The sequence below is a fragment of the Solenopsis invicta genome, chromosome 8, assembly GCF_016802725.1.
Source record: "Solenopsis invicta isolate M01_SB chromosome 8, UNIL_Sinv_3.0, whole genome shotgun sequence".
NCBI classification, from domain to species: Eukaryota; Metazoa; Arthropoda; class Insecta; order Hymenoptera; family Formicidae; genus Solenopsis; species Solenopsis invicta.
In genome coordinates, this window is record NC_052671.1 from 3,366,435 (window position 1) to 3,388,799 (window position 22,365).

A 22,365-nucleotide genomic window follows, 5' to 3' on the forward strand; every position below is an offset into this window, starting at 1 on the left:
GTACACTGAATGAAAAATGACTCTTTTATTCCACTATAATCAAATATTACATCAAAATTGCATTTAAAAATATTTTCGAAATTTCAATGATTTAATATGCTAATGATTCAAACATTCAGACTCATTTTTTTGAAAATCTTGTTTTACGAGTCATTATTTTAACAAATGAGTGACACGTGTTCTTATCATATATGTAAAATTCATATAATTTATATATACAATTTCCTTTTGGCAAAATTTCTTTCTTATGTACCTTATGAATATAATTTTAAAAACGTATATTTGTATAAAACAGCATTTTCTTAAAATTTATTTAAATAAGATTACTACATTCTTAGATTATAATTACATAAAAATCAAAGAACATTTTATTTACAGAATTAAAAAGTTATTAAAGTTAATAAAAATTAAAAATTACCTTACAAATTGTCAATCAGGCAATGAATTTGCAAGTTCCATCATAACATCTGATTCGAGAACATTTTTTTCTCCATTTTGATTATTTGTAAGTACCTTTGAAAAGGATTTTTGTACTTGTCTAGGGATAAAAACTAATGACGTATTTTTAGATTGGATGGGAATTGATGAAACTGTTTCTACACTATCATTATTTTTGCAGACAGCACTGGTGCTATCTTTTGTGAACATCCTGCTTTTCTGATTCTTATTCAAAAATATTTTGGCAGGTTTCTTCTTCTTTTTATTATTAACAACATCAACATCCATTTTATTTGACTCATCTTCCTTGCTATAATGTATTGGTGTATCATCAAACCGATATTTCTTTGGAAATTTATGTACTTTAATGCAATGTTCCTTCCTTTCCACTGGATTGTTGAACTTTATGTCACATTCGGAGTCATAACACTGGTACTAAACAAAGTCTGTATTAAGTACATTTATAATAACATTGATCCATACAAAAAGATTTATGTTATTTTATACATACCATGGCTTGTTTCTCCGATAAGACTTTGAAGAAAGCATCATGCGTTTCCTGAATATGAATCTCCAATAGCCGTGGATTCGGCTTGGACACTTTGCATTCTGTACAAGCGTATCGATGGGAGCTATTATAGTGTATTTCATAATCGAAGAGCGTTTGGAAAGTGTTCTTGCATCCCGGAACATAACATGGGAATTCCTTAATCCTGAAACAAGATATCAACTTTATTTTTCTTTACTATAAATTGAATAAATTGCGCACAAAGGGCAAATGTAAACGGATGTATCTTGTCTTGTAATTTGTTTTTTTATGGCTATTGAGTCTCACGGGAAGAAGTCTAAACACTACTAATTAAACTCTTATATTCTATACTGAATAGATACATGCACAATCATTCCTCTCAATGAAATAGAAATCAAAGAATTTTTTTGAATTCTCAAAACTTTTCGACACTTTGTAAAATTCTTTGAGAAGTCGTTCAAACGTGGGAAAAGTGACGTTTACCGGACAAAGATAAATTTTTAGGTTATGTCAGTATTTTCTCTTTTTTAAAAAGGAATCCGTACTCACACTTCGTGACAGAGTTCTTCCTCGTCGTCAATCGTAACACCCTTTCTCTGGAAGACTTTACAAACTTTGTAGGACTCTTCGAAGTAGGGATCGTTCACGGGGCGAATTCCAACCCCTAACTGCTGAAGAACCTCTTCCATTGCGCATTAGATAAAAACACGCGACTTCCTCAATACGAGTTATCTACCTTAATTTTCATTACGTTTATGATCGAATTAATGTTTATTGTTTATCATATACTCATTCACCACGCTTCATAACCTTTACCGAAAATACATTGAGCGCTACCGGTGGCGGCGCTATGCTGCAACTAGTGCAACTGCTGCAATCAGCTGCAATGCTGCTAGTGCGCCGCATGAGAACAACCGATTCCCTAGATGGAGCAAGGCGCAATCGTCATAACCGTTTCGCGCCGTGCCGGGACGATCCGTGCGGTAGCATCGTCCTCCTCGTCCTCGCGATCACTCGCGATCGCGACGTCGCGTTGGTTTATCAATCCCATCGAGGGACGCCGTTTTTGTGCCGATCGAAATTTCAGGAATTCTCCAAATTGCCCGAACCTACGTTATCGCGGATGCGCGTACGCGACCGTCATAACCAGTTCACGCCGTGCCGGGATGATCCGTGTGGTCGAGTCAGGATTCAGAAAAGATGCAAAACATTGATTAAACGCGACACAACTTCGCACAATACATCGCATCCGACTGATGACGAATGTTGACACGAACGCCCGACAATTTACTTTACTTGAGCGATCAGCGAACGGTGAGTCAATTTATTTGTACGAATATCTACTGTTTATTCGCCCCTACATTTCAGTATTTGTGTCTCGTCCTGATTGCGCTCGCATAAATTGTGACTCAATAAATCGCGCATAAGTCGTTAGAATAGAAAAAATTTAAAGTTTGTGTACGCGCGCTCGGCACTCATCCCTTCGCCAGGTGTGCCAATAGACGCGATTGATGTGATTTCTGAGGTATGTAGGTATGTATGTACATTGGCATCGTAGTGTATGTTCACATTGTAGAGATGGCGTAAGGCGTCTCGAAAAATCGTATCAGCTAAATCGTGGACATGGTCATTCTCAGGTTTTTTTCTTCTCTTCTTTCTTTTGATTTTCTCGTGAAATCTATCCTATCCAATTTTTTTTAAGCGTACTTTTATTCTACAGAAGAATTGCGATTTTCTCTTTGTTTTGCAATTGTAGAATATACAATTTTGCAATCTTCTGACGCAGTCTTCGTTGATCAAATGCACCATGATTTTGTTTTAATTTTTTTAAAAGCCCGCAAATAATAATAAATAATTTATCAAATTTCATTGCTGCAATGGCAGATAAATAACCTTGTTGTTATATTGTATATGTATCTGTCAGTCTTTTTGAAGCAAGAGCGGAAATGTAAAATCAAAATCGGTACACATACAGTCGGTATGCAGGCGTCCCTGTACCCTATAAGAGCTACAATATTCTTAGAATATTATACGAATATTATTAAAAATTAAAATAATATTAAAATAATTTTCCGAAAATACAATATTTTTTAATATTAAATCTAATATTTCAGGAATATTATTTAATATTAAATAATATTGTGTTATAGGATATGTGTTTGTGATTTCTGATCATCAGTTTGTTTCCTATATCCCATGGAGCGGAACATGTAAATGCGCAATCAATGCAAGCCAATGACAAACACTATTCCGGCAGATCTCATATAAGTGATCTACGGCAAGGCTTTTGCGATTGATCAGCGCTAATTGCACATTCCGCAATTTCCGCTCAATGGGACATAGGAAAATACACCTTAGCGGAGCGGAATCGGCGGAATGAAGCCGCTACCAATCACGAACGTTCCGCAGTTCCGCAGTTCCGCCATTCCGCATTCCTTGTGAGCACATCCTACGCTTCTCGCGATGTCTCGGTTTTTCATCGTCGCGGAACGCGAGTTTCGTGTCTGCACGTCGTGCGGAGTGCCGCGCGATCGCGATATCGCGTCAGTTCGTCGATCCCGACGAGGGACGTCGTTTTCGTGCTGATCAAAATTTCAGAAATTTTTTGAACCGCCCGATCCTACGTCATCGCGGATGCGCGTGCGCAATCGTCATGACAGTTGCATGCCGCTCGACGACCGCGACGGTTCGTAACCGGCGTTTCCGCGTGCTCTGCTCATCGAAACTCGCGAGTTACGCGTTCGAATGAATGTCGAGTGCTCGTAGGTGACGGGTCTAGTGCCGGGAAGGTGAACCAAAGTACCAGAGATGTGAAACGAAGTCACGGCCAGTTACGATTCGCGTGTATACGTGACCTTCATCGCCCCGCTACATTCCGTACCGATACCGGCGAGCGAGTGGCGTCAAAACAAGTGTCGAATGAAATGCCGGAGGAGACCGTCCGTCGTATTGTAAATAGTTTGATTCGCGTGCACGACTGACGATTGTTACTGCATGTGCTGATTTTTGGATCGCTGATGAGTAGTGCTCCTTTCCGCGGCTTCGAAGGGATGCAGAGGAGGATTCAGGAGTTTGGGTGAGGGACAGAGCGGCTGTACGGCGCAGCTTGTGAGTACAAATTTATCTTTGTTTATTTACTTGCGCATGAGCGTCACGACGCGTCATATCTGGGTTTTTTTTCGGACGCAGGAGCATCGTGCGCCGAGGATTAAATATTTTCATGTGAAATTTTCCTATCGCGTGTGGTGCCGTGTGCATTTCGCAAGTATGAGTGTCGCCGCTACGGCGACAGAGTGCAGCACTGATTAGTATTTCCGCGTTACGCCGCCGTAGAAATTAATTAGCGATAGGCAGGGTTGGGCATTTTAGCATTTCTTGTTTCCTACATATAAAACATATGTAGAAAATATGTATGAAACGGATGAAACGGATTATATACGATACTCACTATACTGATAAGCGTTTGTTTTTTTTAATATTTGAGCAACCAGATAAAATAAAGTCTGTTCGTGTTGCTTGCAAGCGTTAGAATGCGATACGCAACGCTTCATTATCAGTATAGCTTTGTTTAATTTGTTGTTAAAGTTTGTACTAATAATGGTATATCGCGGGTTGCATGTCGCATCATTACACTGATTGTGAGCTGGCATTAGTGGTATAATACGTTATATATTATACGTGGCTGAAACCTACAACGTATTATACATAGTTTTATTCATATATGAAAACCATGTATAATACGTTAGGTGTAATCCATGCCCAATCCTGGATCGATGAACGTTGCAATGCTCTCGTTCTGAAGAATCAACGTATGTTATAACGTAACTTTATTGAAATGCGTTGCGACGCAGGCAAAGCGATAGATGCAAATGGAGCGATAATAAACGCAGATACAGTAGGAAGTACATATAATATACATGTAATAATTGAGAATGACATAAATTTCTCGACAAGCAGTTTCTAATGCCACTTATAGAAATGTGTAACATCTCATTCGTAAATGAGCTCAAGATACATTATTGCACACAGTAGATACTCAAATACTTAACAAACGAATATTATTAATCTTTGATTGACAATAATCAATAAGCAGCGCTGCACTGAATCTCAGATTATGAGTCGGTCTCACCAATTCCGATTAATTTAAAACCAGGATTCGACAGTAATTAATTAAAAAATTGATAACTTTTAACTGAATTTAGCTAATTTTTAACTGATTATTTTTTAAACACATAAACTTTAATTTCTTAACTTTTCTTTCAAGTTAAAAAATTTATCTATGTAAAAGAAAAAAAATTATAAAAGAGAAAATATATCTTCACATAAAAAAAACAATATTTTTTTGTTATTTTATATAAATTTAATTTACAAATAAAACATAAATTTTGTTTGATGATTCATATTATAATTGTTTTGAATAATCTAATTTTAAAAGCTTACGAATTTTTAATTTAATATGAATAATGCTTTCCAAAAATAACTTTTAAATTTATCTTAATTTAATCTTAACTTTACTTAGTTAGATTTTTGCTTGTATAACTCTTAATGTAACTAAATTAATTTTATAAGCCATTAACTTAATTTAGTGAAAAAAGTAAAATATATATTAACTTACTGAACTCTGCTTAAACTGATAAAAAAATTAAAAAAGAATCAGCCGATTAAATTTATGAATTGTCATCTGTAAAATTTAGAACTGATCGTATTATTTTGTTTTCTTTATTTATTTTTGCACATTATAATTTATTTATGTAAAATATATTTGTAATTAATAGTATGTAAATATTAAGTAATACGCTTAATTAAAATGATTAAAAAGTTAGAAATAATTAATTTTAAGTTTTGCAGTTGTTAATTCATAAATTTAATTGGCTGATTTTTTAAAATAAATCAATCAGAATTTTTGAGACAGGTCCTATGCTTTTGAGGATTGTGAATGGAAGCTAAAATTCAACTGATCAGAAAGAAACGGATTAAAATCAAAATTACCTGATTAATCAAATTGTAATGTTTAATTCACTAACCTCGATCTCTAATACAGAGTCTGATATGGATATATGACATTGTTAGTTATATTTTTTTTATGGAACCCCGCAAAACAATAATAACGGAGACATACACCGTAAATTAATTATATGCATATTCGATACTCGACTTATTCAACCAATAATCGCGTTTTCAGGTTTTCCAATATTTCAGTCATCCTGTTCTCTAACTCGTCCCTTTTCCGTATCTCTTCCTTCTTCTCCTGTAACATACGTATAGGAAAAGAACATTTTGACAAGTAAACAAGAATTGATCGAAGAATTGAAGACATGAATGTTTATAATGTTATAAGAAATCTTTTTAGGGAATTCTGAATTATTAATCTCTTAGCAAATATTTAATTTCGGACACGCACACAGAAAAAAATTTGTATCAAATTGCTAATAATTCATTGTTTATATAAGCAAGAATATAAAATCTTCTTAGAAGATTTTATAATCTTAAACAGACAATTTGCTGTGAAGAAATTTTGTATCTTTATGTAAGCAAACTATGTCTGTTTAAAATTATAAATTTTTCCAAAAAAGATTTTATATTCTTCTGCTTATATGAAACAACAAATTGTTGATTTGATATTAATTTTTTTCTGTGCACGCACACGTACTTTTATTACAATTAAAAAATAATTTAATAGTAAATGATTATTCGACAGTTTTAATTTCTATCATATGGAGAATTATTTTGAAGAGAACATTTGTAAAATGTAATTTCGTTATTTTCTGTTTTATCGGAATATCTTGAATTCTATGGTTTGCAACTGATTTGATCTAAAATATAGAACATTCACAAAGTATCGAGAATGATAAAAGTTTTTTCCATTTTTTAAAAATATTTTTGCTTTTTTGTATGCGTGTGCGATTTTACTTTACGTAGACATGTACTTTCTATATTTATTATTATTAATATTATTATTAATAATATTATAGTAAATTATACATTTTCTCTTTTTTATATTACATTATTTTTATACTGAGAGAAAAATGATTGCAATTATTAAAATTTAATTATAATTCATAGTAATTTTTGGTGTCATATATTTGTAGTTTATAATCATGCACATTAAAGCTATTAGTTATTATTACTACGTAAATTAGCGAATATTAAAAAATAGTTATATTTACCGTAATTGCGATTTCATTTATTATATAAAAATGTTTATTTTACTTTTGCTATCCGTATTTTGATATTTACTATGTATATTAAAATTGTTAATTATCACAATTTACAATAAAATTGTTTCATAGTAGAACTATAAACACAAGGTTATTATTAATAATATTATTATAAAAATGGGGCTGCTAATTATTTTACTATATAATTATAATTACAATGCCAATTTCTCTCAGTGTAAGAGGTAACAATACACAAAAAAAACTACTGAAAGTAAAATTGAGTGCAACTTGAGAACTTTCTGCCAGCTGCTGAAACATGTGAGAAATTTTCCATATTGTGAAATAGGTTAATTAATTATTAATTGCGTGAATTAATGAATCAACAACACTTCGTTGCATATTAATAATTTACTTGAATCATTTGCACGTAACGTTATAATTAGATATTGCGTGTAAAGTCCACATAGTGGATTGGTCCATTCGGCTTTAATTGTCTCTGTTCTGACACTCTCAAGGTCGCCACTTTGTTTCGATACTCCGTGACTTTGGCTTTCTCTGGATCATTTTCCAGTTCATCGGTGTGTTTCACGAAACTTTCGTCATCGTAGTGATAAATGGGCGGTTCCGGTGCATCAAGCACGACCGATTCCTCCGCAGTTTTGCCATTCTCTTCGGTAACTTTCGTTGCTTCGCTGCTTTCGCTTTCAAAGTTATAATCATCCTTGCTGAAACCGAAGAAATCATGCGCGCTCTGGGGATCGTCAAATGTCTTGCTCCTGAGGATCGGTTGGGGGGTCTCTGCTTCTTCGTCGTCCTTGCGATAGTCCTCTGGCCGCAAATTTTTCTGGATCGGTTGCGGGAGGGTCTTTGCCTCTTTGTCGTCTTCGCGGTGATCTTCTGGCTGCACATTCTTCAGGATCGGTTGCGGGGTCTCTGCCTCTTCATCGTCCTTGCGATAGTTTTCTGACTGCAAACTCTTTCGTCTTCTTACCAGCCGCGAATAACGCGGCCTTTCTGACGGTTCGTTTTGCGCGTTCTGATTTGAAGATGCAATATTCTGTAAATGTACGTAGACTGGTCGAGGAGGTTCCTCGATCGTATTGCTTGGTGACTGCGTTCGATATATCCTGTTTGACCAATTTTCCACCGTTGGTAAGCCGTTGTTAAGAATTTGACTTCTTACGTCGACACTAAATGGTTCTTTGACTTGCGGAGTGCGTTCTCCAAAAGTGTATCTGTAACGATCGAGAGCGCTTGCTGGAACTACCTGAGATTGATAATAGTAGTGATCCTGAGAGGGAGGACTATTCGTGGTCTCATTCAGATTGTATTCAGTGATATTCGGTTTCGTTTGGACGATCTGTTGACTGGCGCTTTGCTGAGCAATGTAGACTTGGTCTCGCGGACGTGTAACTTCGGCGTGTAGATGAGGCTCTTGACTTCGCGAGCTTACAGCTTCGTTGGAGAAATAATAAATGTTGTAGGGATACCGATACGGATACGCCGGATTACCAACGACCACGAGGTAACCGGAAGGTTGTTCCGTAGACTTGTCCTTTGCGTCTTGTGCCGCAACCTCTTTTACATGTTGGTAATAATTCGGAGCATAGTTCCGTGAGTAATAGTTCTGTGGATTCGGCGAAATGATGGTGTTCACCGGTTCCGTATTATCGTAGGCGTAGTCGAATGGCGGCGGCCATACCTGCAATTCTTTGTGCTCGCCTTCGTACAATTGCCGTGGTCTCTCAGGCAAACCAATCTGCGGAGCTAGCTTCTCGTTGAAGACCGTTTGCGCAGGACTGACTTTACCTTCTTTATACTGAACGCCGTCCGTCGACTTATCTGTCTCTTTGTACTTCAATTGTCGCGTAGTTGCTTGCTGCATCTTGTCTTTCGCGTCGATATAACGTATAGGCACAATCAGAGGCATGTATCTCGCGTAATCGGCTTCCTGTGAATTCGCGTTCTCCAATCTCACGGCCTCGTTTCGATTCGATTCAGTCGGTCTTCTCGCGCGACCATTTTCCTTACCGCGTCCTGTTACAGGTCTTGCCGGCGCTTTAGCTCTTACCGACGTACGGTTTCGAGCCCTCTCGCTCTCTCTGTCATTTCTTTCCTCTTCGCTTTCTTCATTTAAATCGTATTCTTCGTACTTATTCTCCGGTAAGGCGTATTCTTCCCTGAGCTTTTGCAGCCTAATCAAATGCTCATCGTAGCCGTCCTCGGCAGATGTCTCTTTTTCATTCTCTTCCCTCGACGCATCTTCGGGGCTGTGACCTCTTTGCGAATCATACGCGTCATCTTGAACATACGGTTGTTTGAACATGTTTATGTAGCCGGCGATTCTGTCGTCCTCAAGTTTCTTGTTGTCCAGTACCTCGCCGTAGCTGTCGCGGATCACTTCAGGATTACGCTCGTGGAAGTAATCGCCGATAGGCAATTGCCGATTGTAAACTATATCTACGTACTTGTCCAAATCCACAGGTTGCTTGTATCCGTTAAACTGTTCGCTAGAATCATCGTCGTAATTTGGATAGTCTTCGACTTCCTCTTTCTTGCTTGGCGGTTGCTTCGGGGACTCGTCTGAAAGATTCTCCCGACTGACGTACTCCTTGTATCTCTCCGCGGAGCCTTCGTCTTCTTCATCGTCATGCGCTGGTGGTCTTCTCTCTTCCGTTGATTGCTGCTGGGAAGCGCGGTCTCGATTTCGATCAGCGATCTTCTCCTCACGATTCCTGTATCTCTCATCCACCTCTTCCTTATTGTAATGAGCATCTTTATCGCGGTTCCTCTCTTCCTCTTCCTCTTCCTGCTTTAGCTTCTTGATGCGTTCCTCTTCTTTACGTTGCAGTTCATTGCGCCTGTCGTCTTGCTGCTTGTTCCGTTTCTGCTCGTTGACGTATAATCGATGATTAGATTTGCTTGTCGGCTTTTTTACGTCCTTTTCATTATTGATGTCTTTTTCCTTTACCGTATATTGTTCCGTATCTTCGTTATTCTTGTATACCGGCTCTTGCTCTTTCCGAACTGGCGCTTCCGTATTCTCTTTTGAGTCACCCATGGAAATCAACGGGGGGGGATTCGACAACTCGAGATTTTCAACAGGCTCCAGTGGCAGAAGATCGGGCGCGATCGGCAACGGGATCTTGACGAAGAACGGTGCTAACAACGGCGGTCTCATTTGCGGATCCACGGAAATCTTCGCAGGAGGCATTGAAGGTCGCGACGCCGTTATCGTATTATTTCTACCATGAAAGAGCTGCTCGTATCGCTGAAGATGTCCTAGAATGTCCGTATTATTACCGCCGAAATTCAGCACGCCGGTGAATCTGATTGTTTCTTGCTGCCTCGGCACTGTGGTATTCCCAGGCCGGGAAGATGCAGCTTGTTGCTTCGCAAGCATCTTGGACGCGTTGGATGTTGTGGCAGGTTGCGTGACATTCGGGTTTGGCAGCGTGGCGAATTGAACTGGAGTTATCGTGTATCCAAAAATCTGGGCCAGGCCTGACAGTAGAAGACCGAGGGCTCTCTTGTCGCGAGGATTCTCCGTGGTTTGTCGGTCGAGGCCATCGGGTTCCTGCTTAGGAATTTTTGAAAAATCTCTGACGTGTGTCAACGCTCTGATTTCGGCGATTTCCTCCGGCGGCACCACGGACGCGCGCGCGACGCACAATAAACATAGGATAGATATTCGTGCATACAGTTCCATCGTGGAAGACACCTAGTTGACGTTCGGAAACAATCGCATATCGCACAGTGAATCAAGCTACGTATCAAGTCACTCTTAACGAAAATTGAGACACTTTATATTTGTGTTGAACGCGCTTTTTTTTTTTAATGTAAAATCAGTCTTCGTTTTATTTGAAAAAGTTACACTACTTATATTTTGTAGTTTCTACAGTATCTGCCTTACGTCACGAATCACTGTCAGTTTTATTAGAAAACGAGCAATACATAGTTTTATAGAGAAATTATTTAAAATACGATTGTAGAAAGTATTATCGCATTAGCGCTGCTAGCCGGATCGTGCTAAACCTTCGTGTCCCAGAACTGCGCGATCCAGAACTGCGCGATGACTGCCGATTGCGGCGACGTAGCTGTCATTAAACAATGATTTAACGGGCGGGGATAAAATTTTTGCATAATATCGGAAAGAAATGTCGAGTTTCTCTTGAATTGCACGGACACACTCGTTGATTTGCGACAACTGAAGCGGCACGACGCAACGCACAGCGCGCGGGGAACGGACGGGGGTACGGGATCGCGCGCGAATAAAGTTGGTGTCACGCCGCCGAAGAAACGGAGACAAAAAGAAATTTAAGCGCGTTCATGCGATTCTGACCGGACAAATTCTCCCGCGATTTAATTGCGCGCTCAAAGGCTGACATACCTGTCGCAACATTCCGCGATTTTCAAAAGAAATGGCACTGGACTCGTAACTTTCCACTAACAGCGGTAATTAGATTTTGTTTGAAATAAAAAAATGGAGGGAGCGAATTATTTAATAACCTTAGTACTATTCTGAGAATAGCTGCAGCGAGATGCAGCGAAAGAAAGGAATTTCTATCCTTCGTTTCTTCTAAAGGAGTCAGTTGTTTGCTATAAGTCGTATATATTTGTAATTCTATAGATAGATATTTTATTTGGTGTTATAACAGTTTCTCACGCTGCGCCTACGCTACTTGTCTACCGCGTCTCTCGATAAAGAATATTTCTTATTTGAAGTTTTAATGCACCAGAAAAAGATTTAATTTGAGATTACTGAGCCAGCCAGCAAGATTATGATGGACTTGTCGTGCATGCTTGCGCTTATGCATTTTTTTAACTTCCCAAGTGAAAGGAGATTCACCGGTGCGTGTACAAGCGTAAAATTAATTTGTATCTACTGCCGGTATCTCCGATTCTCAACTTACGATAGCTTATCTAAGCATTTAAATGAAAAAATCTCTCTATTCGTTCTGTTGAGAATCGACAATGTGAAGAAAAATAATTATTCTAACAAAATTTTTTTATTCGTTCATCTAGGTCGACAACCTAATAACTTTAGAATCTAAAACACGAAAAAAGCGAAAATTATTAAAAAGTAACATCAACATTATATCAATCGAAATAATCGGTAAAAATCGATATTAGTTTCAATGAATTAGAAATTTACTAACTAATTAACTTTCTGTTTCAAAATTGTTACGCTTCTAAAGAAATGAGGATGAAATAAAATTTGGAAAAGTTTTTGAGGATTTTGTAAATAGTTCTCAACTTTTTTAAATATTTTTTTTTTTGTATAAATCAAAGTGATATATTTATCTGAAAATGTTTGAAATTCGATTTTTTAACAAAGAATTAATTTAAATGTAAATATCTAGAGCATAAAATATGCGTGTGCAATTAGTCACGTGAGCCAATTATTACATGCGGCTACGATTGTGACGAAAAGAAAAACGAGAATTTATGGCGGTATTGCGAAAGGTTGATGACAGTAAATATCAATTCGAGGTATCGTTTGTCATCGTGTCCAGTCAACGTCGACATGGCCGGCCATGAGAATGACAACACATTGCGTTCATTCGGACAGTTCCTTTATAGCTTTCGTAAGGCAGGAGAATACAACCTGTTCTTCAATCGGAGAAAGTCGCTGTTTCCTAGTCTGGCGACGACAAAAAGGAAACCTCTTAGGATGACGATCCGCGAGGGAGGGAATGCAGAATAAAAACTTGCACCGTGCGTTTAAGGAAGGGCTCGCGATTGCGTAACGATCTTAACACGTTCAATATTACGTGACTTTGGATGGCTGCGGAATACTCTATGAACGATGTAACACAAAGTGTTACTTTAATTGAACGGCTATGTGAAAAACGCGGCAATTTCATTTCGTTTAATGACATTTAATTGCCAAAGGTTCAAGTGTGAAATATGAAATTGGGAACGCACTCATATTCATAAACGTTGTTACGTTATGAATTAATGTGGTAATGTGGCTAAAACGCAGCTGAATGAAATCGATTAGTCACGGAGGCGAATATTGCATATTTTACGCAAAGATTTCACGGCATTATATTGTAATCTCAACACGTGGTGGCACATTTTCACTCAATTAGAGAATTAATTCACATTATGATACTGCTTGCATTGATTTTAATAATAAATTGAAAAAATTGGATATTTTTGAATTGATTTTTTAAAAATCTTGCGATAGATTTTAATTAATTCTAAATCAGGTTTAATTAGTTGTGTTTTCTCTCATATATTGGTCTATATTCTTCTAATATTTCTACAAAAAATGTGTAATTATTTAAACAATGTGAAATACTGTTACAAACGTATTAATTTTTCACAAATTTACGTTATTAATTAAAGAAATTTGTTTTATTTATACAAAATGATTTCGTAGAAAAAATGTAATAATAAAATTCCCGTAAATTTTTATTAAAATTTCGTGCTGCCACTAGTTTTCTGCAATGTATTCTTTCATAGAATTCGTCTCGCGAAAGTGAACAATCACAATACAATAGCGATAGCTCGTCGATATCTCTTGCTTGATTCTTTGCTGTCACGTGAAAGTATAAGATTTTTATTTCTTATACGATAATTAAGAGGACATTACTCTTCCTTTCAATGTCATATTTAAGTAAACTTTGTGCTTTATAATTTATTTAAATTATGTACATAATTCTTTTTTATTATACTAAAAAAATTTTTATTTTGAAACAAGTATTTTTTTAACATTATTTCCTTGATTAAAAAAAATATTTCTTAAGTTTTAAAATAAATTATTTTATACTAATATTTATTTAAAAAAATGTTTAATTGGAAGAAATTTTTTATTATAATGTGGTTTATGTATTTAAAATTTGTCGTAATATTTTTTATATTATTCTTATACAGAGTATTTTTTATGTAAAAAACGCGCGACAAGATGGTATTCTAATTTCTCTCATTTATTCTGTACATGTCGTACATTCTCTGTTTGAAGACTGACCACACAGAAATAAATCGCGATAGTCTTTCGTGCAATCGTTATGTCGTTTAACGATTCTTTAGATGGGAGTGGTCTTGCAGAGTTGTTAGTCGGGATGCTAGTTGTACGTGCACGCATACCGGTGGATCTAGAATTCACCATAAATTTAGCGAACGACTTGTAACTTGAGAAATCCAGTATAAAAGAAGTGTCAACCCTTTGAGCGCTATCAGTTAGTGCGCACCACTCTTAACATGAAGCTGCTGGTAAGCTTAATTCAAATGATTAAAATACAATAAAAGTTAATGACTTTTGTTGTCGGTAATTCAATTGTTCATGAGTTAACATTTTCAGTATTATCCATTCCAATTAGATTTTTTTATATGCTCAAATAAACGTTACGTTTTTTATGCATAGTAAAACAAAAATGTAAATCCATTAATAACCTTCTTGGCTCTTTAGTCCATTTTATTTATTTGAATATTTTAAAGTGAGTCTTATGTGTATTAATCAACTTGAAATATATCAATCTTAGCCAAATAAAACATGACCAAAATTTACATCTTTCGGAGAGAACATATATTTCAATATATAAATTTAAATTTATGAAGAGCAATTGTATTTTGTGACACCAACAAGTAGTTCTTTACAATTAATTTTGAAAATCTGCTTATACACTGAGAAAAAAAATTACTAAAATTTAATAAAACATTTGTTTGAATACCTGCAATGAAATATTTATTAAATGTACACAAATATTTATTTTGTACAAGAATTACTAATGTAATTTAACAATTTTTTTTTTTATTGTAAAAATATTACATACCATAAGTAAATATTTCATTGTAAGTTCAAACATATATTTATTTGGTTACTTTTTTTTAATGTATGTAGTATATGTAATATAGAGCAAGTTTTAACGAAATTTTAATTAAGTTGAAAGTAAATACGAACTATATTTGAAATCTTTCTTTCACATTATTGTATTTATTATATTACTGATCACGATATATTAATTGACGAGAATCGATTGTTCAGTTTAAAATATCTCATGCAATCGTTCGCTAATTATGATGGTTCATTGTTATTCGCATTGTCCACGTAATCGATAATTGTTTTAGCTTTTGTTCTCGTTGATCATTCTGGTCTCCGGAGACGAGAGTCTCGTCGCCGAAAGAGCAGCTGACGGCAATGACGTATCATCGCAAGTGACCACTATCCTTCAGACTCAACCGAGCGCTCAGGAAGTCACAGGGGAAAAGAAACTAGCGAAGAGAAGCTACAGTTTGCTTTCCGTGCCTTACGTACGCACCTCCTACTCCTCGGTGTTACCGTGGTAAATAGTTCAGATAAATAACTTGTCAACGGTGCGAATGTAAAAATCTCGAGACAGCAATTTGGCGCTGACAGCTGATTTATGCGTTCGATTTCTCAGGTATCGATTGGGCGGATTGAGTAGCTACGGATTGTATCCGGGCTACGGTTGGTATCCGGGCTGGCCGTTGTCGTACGGTGGTTGGTATAAAGGGTGGTAAATTCCGAGGTTGAAGTATGCGACTGTCGCTGGGAAAGTACGCATCGATTTCTTGGCACCTTTTTTTTTAACATTCGATAATTTATAAGCCCTTCGCGTTATCGTGATCGATAATGTTCGTTGAGTTATTTGTGAATACATTGCAGAAAACGACGTGACGAGAGGCACATGTCTACACTTATTTTAAATTTAGATCCCATATATATATTGCAATTGTTAATAAATATTATGGAGATTTTATATTCGTGGTGCCAAGTTAAGTTAGTTGTAATTTGTGTTAATTGTAACATGATGTAGCACTCGATCGCTTATACATATGAGAGATGGAAGCATTTAAACTAATATAATAAATAATTCATACGTAGAGAGGTCTGTGAATTATTGTAAGCATACCTTTAACCGTTTCTTTATGTAAGCCTCCAATATCTCTTCGCATATCGTGAGATTTTTGTCCGTGTCCTGTGTAATAAATCAAAGAAAAATCTCTTTTAGAATGATCGGAAAATCATATTTCACTAACGACAAAGAGAAACGAAATTTGTTTGATAGTCATTTACACTATTGTGGATGAGACCTTTAAAATGTTTGTCAACTCTTTGATCTTTTGGAACTTGATCTGTTCTTGGTCGTTGCTCCGTTGAACACTGCACATCCGATGTGATCTGTACATTTCCAGTTGTGAGGCGACAGCTGCGACAGGTAGTCGGACGATTTGCTAATGGTTTTAGAAGTACATGTCACTTGTTTGCCGCAGTATTCTCATGCGCAAGCTACGCTGGGGGTTGCTTAGAAACGAGTCAGCAACAAATGTCTTATCGGTTTTCCAAGTAAAATATTGAATATTTAGTTTTTCAATTTCTTAGACTGCATACTTTGAATAATAAATCTATTGCAATGCACATCCGACGGTTGTAATTCCTTCATTCATCTTTTTCAACGTAAATTAAATATCGATCTAATAGATATCATCAACCGATTTGAGAGGTTTCCATCTACAGAGTTATCGTCTGCAGTTAGTGTCGAGATTTTTTTCTACCCTGTAGATAAATCGTCTCTATTCAGCAATGCGCTTATTATTTTATCGGATTTATATTTTTGACTTTTAATAAATAATAGAAGGGAAATGTATGATATATGATTAATTAAAAAAATTTAATAGGTAAAATATTTTATTTATAAAATTTGCCTAATATCACAAGGACAGTTTCCTGCGTTATCCATCCAACTATCTAGCTCTCTGCTCTTGGCTAGAGGGCAGTCAGGACTCACATAAAATCAATTCTGCACACTTTCCCGTAGGGATGACTGATCCGCACAGTCCATCTGGACTTATTGTTGACGAACTTACAGACCCGAGCTCGATACAATGCGTATACAATATTTAAATACATTTACACGTTTTTGTTAAACAATTATAAACATTTGAAGAATAATGGAAAGTACAATATAATCTAAGCTGAAAAAAAATAAAAAAAAATAAAAAAATAAAAGTAAGAACGAGATTCATATACACGCTTGATGGTATAATTAACATAGCAAAGGTTAAAAAATTGTATTTGTATTTGTATTCTTTATTTTAAAAAAATAATTCTGCCACTGATGCAATGATGCATTTACAAACATCGCAAAGATGATATTAGCGGGATAAATATTCAGATAACATTCGATTAGGTATTGAAAATTTTTACTGCTTGCTTATAATAAAAATGAGGATTTCTTATGGTATATTACGCAAAAACAATCAAGATTTTTTTAATAACTTTTGAGCAACAATTATATTTTAACGAATCTCTATCAGAATAGAAATTAATTTTTGTTATCTTTGAAAGTTGGTTACATTTATTTAAAATGTTAGTTTACGCTTTTAAAATATTCCCGATGTTAAGGGGATCGTAGTCAAACCTCACCGCGCAAAAGTCAAAGATCAACTGGATGTATACTTTGCGGTTGCGCGTTTATTAGCTCCATTGTGGACAGTGACGGAGTGAGAGAAAAGCGGCAGCATCTCCCGCCGGATGGACCAGTTTTTTTTATCCTCCGCAACTGACCGTAAAGGAATCAGAAAATGGGAGTCAAAGGCTAACTGGGTGCGTTTTGTGGCACGGGTGTTTGTATACGTTCGAGTGGACAGTGGTCATTGTTCCGGGGGCAGCATCCCTCGTTGGATGGACCAGTTTCCAGGGCGGGCACGAGCCCGCGATGATGATGAGCCGGAATAACCCGAAACGGAGTCTCTCGGCTACGCGAACGAACAGGTTTCGTCGAACGGGGCGCAGCCTGTCGGGGAAAACAGCTCGTGATCTGTATCAAGTGGAAACTGGTCCATAGTTCAGGCCCCCTGGTTCAGCAGCACGGTGTCGTCCACGTGCGATCTGAGATCAGAGATCAGACTCAAGAAAAGCAACGAGCTCCAAATACGAGAATGGGAACAGGTTCCACTGAATAAACGGGATCACGATCTTCAACCGCGCATCGGAAATATAGAGCAGGTGGAATGCTTAGATCTGCGAGCATACGGGAACATTTCTTGTTTGCATTAATCTAAGAACTGTTAAAAGTAATCGATTTGATTGTGCGAGAACTTGCGTCTATTGTCTTGAACGAAATTGATGAAAATACGAGACCTAAACTACATGCATTATACTCATTAAATATAAATTGTTTACTTGGAAAATAGTGTAAATCAAATGTGAAAGATTTAATTAAAATTTAACTTCCTTTTTATGTAAAAAGATTTAATTAGAATTAAACTGAAATGTTTTTCTTACGAAACGTTGCATTGCATCATGGTCGCGTTATTTAAATTACTCAAACGCTTATGTTTAATGCATAAAGCATGGCAAATAGAAATAAAGTCGCGTGGTACTGAACAATGGAATAACAGTAATGCATAAAACACTTCTAAATTTGAATGAATAATTAATTAATAAAAAATAATTAAGCAATCGATAAACTCGTAATTTTGAAACGATATTACTAACGGAACCGTCAGTCTTCACGTCATTGTAGTCATTAATGGCAGTCGCCGTTGCAGCATCTTGTATTATACATTTTTTCGAAGAGAGCACACTGCCGTCGAGCGTGAAATGAAGAATACGATAAAAGGGATTGTACTCCGGGACTGGGGACAAAGAACGTGCAGTACTCAATCAAAAGGACGCGAAAACAAAGGCCGATGACGCGTGTGTCACATGAGACGTCGAAACCAGCCCACATTGGCCACTTCTTTCACCTGTCCATCACTCCCTGTCCTCTAAAGAGGACGCTTCTGAAAGAGGACATTTGCGTTTCCGCGCTCGTACCAGCCATTGTGCGCATTTATCGGCGGTTTCTCCGCTGGCAGTTCGCTTCACTGGCGACCGTGCGTTCGGTCGTAGGGAATGCATATCTGACGTGGGAGACGAAATAATTGCACGCCGTACCTTCGGCTGTAATCGGTCTTCGCGATATCAACCCGCAGCAACGTTTTATCAATATTTTTATTTTTGTGAGAATATAAAAGACGCGCATGAAATGTTGTAAGAGGCAAAAATATATCCAATTACAAATCTCTTTATTAAAGATTGAAAATTGATAAAATTTGAGTGTGTCACTAATTTGAAAGTACTTAATTTTCTATCGATTTAAAATTTCAATTTTGATATTATTAATTCATGCTAAATAAGCCCTGTTTTAAGAACCGTGAAAGATTATATTAATAAATGAATATGAAAAATGCGTACTAGTTTAATGGCCGAAAGGTTGATAAATATAAGTATACATAAGAAAAAACAATAGTAAAAAAAAAAAAAGAAATTTGCACTGTCGAGTTAATTTCAGCTTCGACTGCGAGAACCTGTCTCCCGCGGGGGGCCGTGAAAGGGTCTCGCTACCTACACAGCACATTACCTCCATTCGTATCGGTAACGAGGTCGACTTTACTCCGCAGCACTCTGCCTCTGGGATGGAGGGTTGAGGGGGTCATAGACGCGGCGCGCGTGGTATTACCGAGACACCCCGTATATAGGGAGGGCGTATTTGTTTTACTGCCTGGCTGCCGGCATTGGTTGAGAACGTGCTCCGCATTCTTGAAATCGTGCCACCCTTGTTACGGCATAGACTCTCCACCGACGTTCCCTTCGCCCCTTCACCTCGCCCATCAAACCTGGCTCTTTTCCTCGTCGCCGCAACCATCATAAGAAGGATCGTCGTCGATCCGCTCCCCCGTGCGATCGTAAAAAATTCTTAACTCCTGTAGTAGTCTCTACAATATGCATATAAGTACGCTATACAAGACGTACTCTAGATGATGTTTTTGAAACCGAGGGACATCCATCTGTTCGCCAAAGTTCGCAGAACGCTGTGCAACAAAATAATTGATACAAGAATAAATGACGAGATTACAGCATGGATCCCCCTGTTGTTGTCAAAAACTAGCTGTAGACATTGAAATTACTGAATTATTCATCACTCACTACATTACGATAACATAATGACGATAATATATCTATTTCGAAGAGCCTGGAAGTACATCTAGGAGATACATTTTCACCACTCGGCGTTGTAGTCGTTAATAAGAAAAAGTCGTTGAAACCACGTCATTAATCTTACAGTCTTTGCTGCTGTCAGGATCAGCGTTAAAACGGGAAGATTGTCTTCATCCCTTTCTTCGATGAGACTATAAAAATTTTTAACTCCTGCAATGGACACGAAGTGCTTCTGCGACGACAGCGGGATATTCGTCTTCCGATCCGAGCAGAAAAATTTACTGCACTCGTTAGTCCTGCAAAATAGTTGTTCTAATCTAATTGGTGATCTAATCAATCATTTTGAAATATATTTATTTATCATACTTTATTACAACATTCGATTTAGGTACAATTTAATAATCATTATCGCAATAATTTCTTTTTTCATTAACATAATTGTTTAAAAATAACATTCTTCTCTTCCCGAGACAATTTTATGTACTTTTCGATGGTCATAGCAACGTTGCCTTTCGTCATTCTAACTCGTAAAATTGGTATTTCCTTTAATAGTCGGATCGGCTCTCCTCGAGCCATCTCGGTCGGTGTCTGATTTTTCGATAACGGCGCGTTGTCGTGCAGACACAGTCGTCACATTGCGGACTTAGACTATCTCAAGACGAGAGAAACGGCAAAGGAAGAGTCCGGCGATTTCTGCCGATCCTAATTTACGGCCGGGATTTCAGGCGTTTATGTCTTTCCGATAAGGTCGTTCACGCAGATGCCAAGCCTGCACCGATGGATCTTCTTCATCCCGCGCTCTCGCTTCTTCTTATTCCGTCCCCCGTCGATTCTCGCGCGACGAAATGTCAGAGCTGAGTTCTCGTCTTGCGTCGTTCGTCGTTAACGAGAGTGGGTAGGAGCGAGGTGTCGATTCGTCAACGGCGCGCGATCGCGTCGGACTCGCGAAATTGCCAGCCATTCTTCCACGATTTTCTGCCAGAAATGATATTGATCGGTTCCCCCCGTGGATGTAAGATTTAACCGCTTTTTGCACAATGAAACGCGATCCATGATGTCTTTGCGAGATCACGCTAGCGGCTCAAATAAAAATCTTGTTCATTGAGAGCCAATACCGTCTTGTGTTATTTATTTGTTGCAAAGTAATATCTACGACGTTTCAACTGTAATACTAATTTTAAAGGGATAACTGTGCGCAAGGGGACGCGAAGCGAATTGTTTTGGACTTTCAACCGATCAAATCGAATCCGCAATAATATTTGTTTAAAGGACAAGCGACCGGAGATTCGCTTAAATTGGAAATTTTGCCTTTTTTTTTCCCGTCCACGGGAGGGTGTTAAATTCCCTGTGAGATTCGATTGGTCGGCGTTTTGCGGCGGGCACAGATTTCCTGTCCGGAAGAATCGACAAGATGGGTTTGTTCACGATTTTCTATTGAGCTGATGCTTTCTTCCCTGATTTCTCACGCTCCGCCAATCCTCCGGACAAGTGAGATATGAATATTTTCTTTGCCAATGATAAAATTATACAAATCTCAATATAATTCTTATTAGCAATAAATGATTGCATCTAATATGGTTCAGTTATTAGTGGTTAATCAATAACACTATGCTCTAAAATTGATATACTTAATTATAAATTGTCGAAACTGTTTATATTAGAGAATTTTTAATATTTAGAATATTAATGTAATTAGAAAGCATTGTTATTGTATAATACCAGAAATAAAAAAAAAGTGGATTTTTAGCTTTACATAATTTAATATCATTTCATGCGAGAAATATTAGGAAGATTTAAAAATTCTTTATGAACTATAAATTTTTAAACAAAAGAAAATAGAACTTTTATTTTTTAAAATAATCATACGAAGAAAGAGCTAATGAGAATCAGGCGCAGGTCTAAGCTCTCATTATAAATTAATTCAAAAAAGAATACTATTATTAAAGATTTGTACTGGCTTTCTTCTTTTTTTTTTAGAAAGGAAGTCAATATAGATGTATCTTTTGTACACCATTTAAATTTATAATACGCGTTTAAATGCACTTTTTATCAGTCCTTCTTCTGTATTGTTTTTTAAATTTTAATTATGTAAATTTAATTGTAAAAAAAATTTCAACATGCTAAATATGATAATAATCGATAATTTTTATTTAACGTTAAGTGAGATAAAACAGTATTCCTTATATATTCGCGTCTAACGCTCGAATTTTCAATACAAAATGTGGTCTTTGACCCAACAATCGTATAAAGTTCTTTAATTATTCTTGGACGGCCTCGCAGATTAG

The 22,365-nt window shown here is 36.8% G+C and overlaps 4 protein-coding genes and 1 long non-coding RNA gene across 6 annotated transcripts in view; 2 read left to right on the forward strand and 3 right to left on the reverse strand.

The window, feature by feature from the left end:
• Window positions 1-287: 287 nt before the first annotated feature.
• LOC105199638 (zinc finger protein 511) lies at window positions 288-1,912 on the reverse strand. Its single transcript, XM_011166819.3, has 3 exons — window positions 1,517-1,912; window positions 950-1,151; window positions 288-873 (listed from the first exon to the last, which is right to left on the reverse strand). The coding sequence occupies exons 1-3, from the start codon at window positions 1,654-1,656 to the stop codon at window positions 430-432; spliced, it is 786 nt and encodes a 261-aa protein (XP_011165121.1). The 5' UTR covers window positions 1,657-1,912; the 3' UTR covers window positions 288-429.
• Window positions 1,910-22,365, forward strand: part of LOC113003756 — a 241,205-nt gene continuing 220,749 nt past the window's right edge. The window contains exon 1 of one of the 2 annotated variants that reach the window (XM_039452939.1): window positions 1,910-2,281. In XM_039452939.1, the coding sequence (XP_039308873.1) occupies window positions 2,224-2,281 (58 nt within the window). In that variant the 5' untranslated portion in view covers window positions 1,910-2,223. Of the gene's footprint in view, window positions 2,282-2,538; window positions 4,076-22,365 lie in introns of those variants that run through there. The other variant, XR_005575446.1, reaches the window with a different exon arrangement.
• LOC113003757 lies at window positions 5,953-16,554 on the reverse strand. The gene is made up of 3 exons (XM_026134557.2): window positions 16,189-16,554; window positions 16,008-16,073; window positions 5,953-6,215 (listed from the first exon to the last, which is right to left on the reverse strand). Exons 1-3 carry the CDS (start codon window positions 16,282-16,284, stop codon window positions 6,123-6,125), a joined length of 255 nt encoding a protein of 84 aa, XP_025990342.1. The 5' UTR covers window positions 16,285-16,554; the 3' UTR covers window positions 5,953-6,122.
• Window positions 7,464-11,183, reverse strand: LOC105199636 (myb-like protein X). The gene has a single exon (XM_039452938.1). The coding sequence runs from the start codon at window positions 10,832-10,834 to the stop codon at window positions 7,565-7,567; it is 3,270 nt and encodes a 1,089-aa protein (XP_039308872.1). The 5' UTR covers window positions 10,835-11,183; the 3' UTR covers window positions 7,464-7,564.
• Window positions 14,845-15,978, forward strand: LOC105199637. Its single transcript, XR_005575450.1, has 2 exons — window positions 14,845-15,416; window positions 15,516-15,978. It is a non-coding gene; the product is annotated as an uncharacterized LOC105199637 (long non-coding RNA).